At 40.2% G+C, this 3,495-nt stretch overlaps 1 protein-coding gene across 1 annotated transcript; it reads left to right on the top strand.

The window, feature by feature from the left end:
- The first annotated feature begins 1,130 nt into the window (after positions 1-1,130).
- LOC139466601 (serine-enriched protein-like) lies at positions 1,131-2,964 on the top strand. The gene is made up of 6 exons (XM_071248191.1): positions 1,131-1,191; positions 1,466-1,540; positions 1,745-1,967; positions 2,131-2,375; positions 2,665-2,822; positions 2,947-2,964. The coding sequence occupies exons 1-6, from the start codon at positions 1,131-1,133 to the stop codon at positions 2,962-2,964; spliced, it is 780 nt and encodes a 259-aa protein (XP_071104292.1).
- Positions 2,965-3,495: the final 531 nt, after the last annotated feature.

The following is a 3,495-nucleotide window of genomic DNA, read 5'->3' on the forward strand; positions in this document are numbered from 1 at the left end:
CTTGGATAGAAACATTAAGTATCAATGTATGTTACACATAAATAGAAACAGAACATCACAAATGCCAGAAATCATACAATGATGACGTGTTAGACCTCGGGCATTGTTTCACTTCCTCCAGATCGTTGTCCATATTCAAATGAAACAACACAAAAGTCTTGCCAAATAATTCAATTAATATATAATCAATTTATATCATTGAAAATTTAGAGCGAGTGAGTATGTATGGATTGACGCCGCTTTTAGCGGTATTTAAGCAATATCACGTCAGGGACACCATATATGGGCTTCACACATAAATCCCATGTGGGGAATCCAACGGGTGTCTCAGCGTGAGGAGCGAGAATGAGATAAACAATATATGTAATGCTTGGGGAAGTTTAGGCACTTTAAGACGGAAATCTTGAATGATTAACATTTAATATAATTTAATACATCGCGTTGGTTAATTTATATTCTAGGTTTAAGTTGAGCTGTAAAAGTGGATAAAGAACAGAGCCTTTTCAGGTTTTACGATAAGCAAATAATGCGTTTAAGTTGGTTTGGATGCCCAATATTTTGACATTGTAATTTTTGAATCGTTATGGTAACTGTAACGTCAAATGGAACAGATATACAATATTTCATTGTTTCGTCGAATGAAGCTGACAGATGTTGGCGAATCTGTTAATACGACCATCAAGGGGGCTAACTCGACAAGTGAGAATAATCCTACTACTTATCTCACATCTTGCCACGGCACGTGCTCACCTGTACCCTCGTCACTAGGGCAACGATAGACGCCGTTACCACTTACCTGCCATCACACAGGTTGGTGAGATGTAATCAGAAAGACAAGCTGATAGACACACAAACACCAGAGACTGCAGTAGATTATCGCCTCTTATCTTTACTTAGAGGCAATCAGATGTGAACTGAATTCACGCGCGCGTGACGTCATGACAAATGTCATGGCGTGTCATATGTCGCGTGCCTTATTACTGGTGAACGAACTCACGCGCCTTAGCTTTTACTGGTGGAGATTATAAACATGCTGCAATCGAACTGGAAGGTCATATCTGCACAGACTTCAGACCAGTGCAAGCGTTCTCTGACAAATCTCTTGGACATTGAAAATCGGAATCTTCACCATGAACTCAAACAACGCCCAATACGGGAGTACGCTTTCTTTGGATAGTTTAGAAGCCCGAGGTAAGTTCTTTATTATTTATATCAGATTCGAGATGAATATGTAGAACATATCGCTTGTTATAAAACATACAAATACAGATGAATCAATAACGGTAAATCACCGTTTGACGCCGAGATGAATGCGTGTATAAAATGATATATCGTTAACTTGTTATCATATACAGTTCATATCAATAAAACGACTTAACACTATTCAACATACATGTAGTACAATCACAGTACAGGGTGCATCAAGGCGTCGTATCTAACTCTGTGTTTGTTTTGCTGTTCTCAGATTCCAGAAACCGGCGCCGTATTGCCTACAGGGTGAATGATGCTTACTCATCCACAGATGAATCGGAAACAGATGGTAAGATACTTTTTGTATTGTTTTTTTTACTGAATCGGTGTGTAATGGTATGATCTTGCACAAGAAACACCTAAGCTTGGAACCTCCGATAACAAGCTTCTGACACGCTTCATGGATCAAATCTGCACAGACTGTGCCTCCTCTTGAATGCAAGGAAACTGGTCTGAAGTACAACTTGTGTAATGAAAGTTATTTGTCTTTCAGGTTCATCAGCCACGTCTGGGTATAGTTCCCGAGCTAGCAGTCCGCATGATCTGAGCGACGTAGACGATGTTGACGACGGAGTGGTGTTTGAGAGCACGAAGCCGCTTATCCACACACTGGAGTATATCCTCTGTGTACAAGAAATGTGTGACGTCACATTCCTTGCTGGCAAGAAGAAGGAGCCTGTCTATGGACTTCAGGCGGTCATGGGGTCAAGATCAAGGTGAGTTTCAAGAAAGATTTATTCTTAACCAGCTATTGGGTGGAAATTCAGAGTGAAAGATGTACCACCACCCTACTCTAAAATTATAAATGTACATGTACAAATATAGGTAATATCGAAGGATGTATAATCTCTCTATCTCTATTTTCGTATTCGATTGCAGGTACTTTTATCAACTGTTTCTCTCAAAGAAGAAAACACGCAAGTCCAGCGAGGATAAGAGGGGCTTTTTCTCTTTCTTCAAGAAAAAGGCGAAGAAAACGGAATCCGTGCCTGCAACTCAAGTCTGTCACCTCGGGGCCAACCACGTCACCATCCCCATCCCCGACTACGACCACGAGGTACTCAGGAGAGTTGTCTCATTCGTTCACCTAGGTCACGTGACTGTGACGACAGACACCGTCATAGGTAAGTACCGAGAATATAAATGTATGTGTTTGCCTTTTTATGAAGAAATACCGATCTAGTATTCCTAGTTTGTGATACGAAAAGGCGCAAGAAGCTTCAGAAACTGCGTATGAATACACTGAATGAGTGAAGCGTATATAGTGCCAAATTGTTGTCAATACTTTACTGGTGACGTAGGGCATGCTTCGATGTATGGAGCTTGACAGTTCCTACTTGTATTTACACATTTATCGGACCGAGGTACCAGGTCCTATTGCATCTATTATATGATACAAATCTTTTCTTTTAGGATTGATATGTGCCGCCACCGAGTTCCAGTTGGATGATCTGCGCAAGGCCTGCTGGGAATTCGTCGATATGTGTATGGTAGCCGATACCCTCCCCGCACTTCTTAAGTCTGGAGCTCAGTACAGGAAGCGACCCCATGTGAAGCTGTTCCTTCAGATGGTGAGTACCTTATATCACTTTGATACCTGTGATTATAAAGACGATTTGAAAAAAAATAAATAAAGTATACATCTTTGAAAACCAACATTTTTCGCACAATCTAACCTATTCCAGTGTTTTGTAGATTTCCAAGATGCGATAGCAGATTCTCCAGAAGCTCTCCCGTGTTGTGCTATTCCTTGCGTGACGTATGTCACGTAGTGCTCAAATTGTACATATTACTGACTACAAATAAATATGAATATAGAAACCACATGAATTGACGTTGTCCTTTGCAAGTACATTACATCATCTAGGTGAATGGGAGCATTTGAACCTGATGAATATCGTAACATTAGTTCTGTTTTACGAAACGTATTTGAGGTCCCATGTCACGCGGATCCCATGTCACGTTGATACATTCCTTATCGAATATATATTCAATAAGTTGTTTGACTAAAACGGACGGATGGCAAAGTAGACAATTTATGGATAACATCGGGAAACGTTACTTTGTTCTACATTTTCTTGGAATAAAACTGAAGATATGAATCATATTACGTTATTAAGAATTATAGAGTAGTGAGTAACCAATAGGTCTCGCAACGGGCGTAAACTTATATGAATGGCTATTGAAGCGTGACTGCTAATATCAATCACATTTTCACGATCACAATGCAGTGCCAAGGCCAAC

Source organism: Haliotis cracherodii, unplaced genomic scaffold (genome assembly GCF_022045235.1).
Source record: "Haliotis cracherodii isolate W230 unplaced genomic scaffold, xgHalCrac1.p SCAF_19, whole genome shotgun sequence".
Classification (NCBI taxonomy): Eukaryota; Metazoa; Mollusca; class Gastropoda; order Lepetellida; family Haliotidae; genus Haliotis; species Haliotis cracherodii.

Excerpts from the sequence above, each read along its gene's own strand:
- LOC139466601 (XM_071248191.1), top strand. The coding sequence starts at position 1,131 with ATGAACTCAAACAACGCCCAATACGGGAGTACGCTTTCTTTGGATAGT. Across the intron at positions 1,192-1,465 it reads GGATAGTTTAGAAGCCCGAG|ATTCCAGAAACCGGCGCCGT; the intron begins GTAAGTTCTTTA and ends TGCTGTTCTCAG. Across the intron at positions 1,541-1,744 it reads AGATGAATCGGAAACAGATG|GTTCATCAGCCACGTCTGGG; the intron begins GTAAGATACTTT and ends TTTGTCTTTCAG.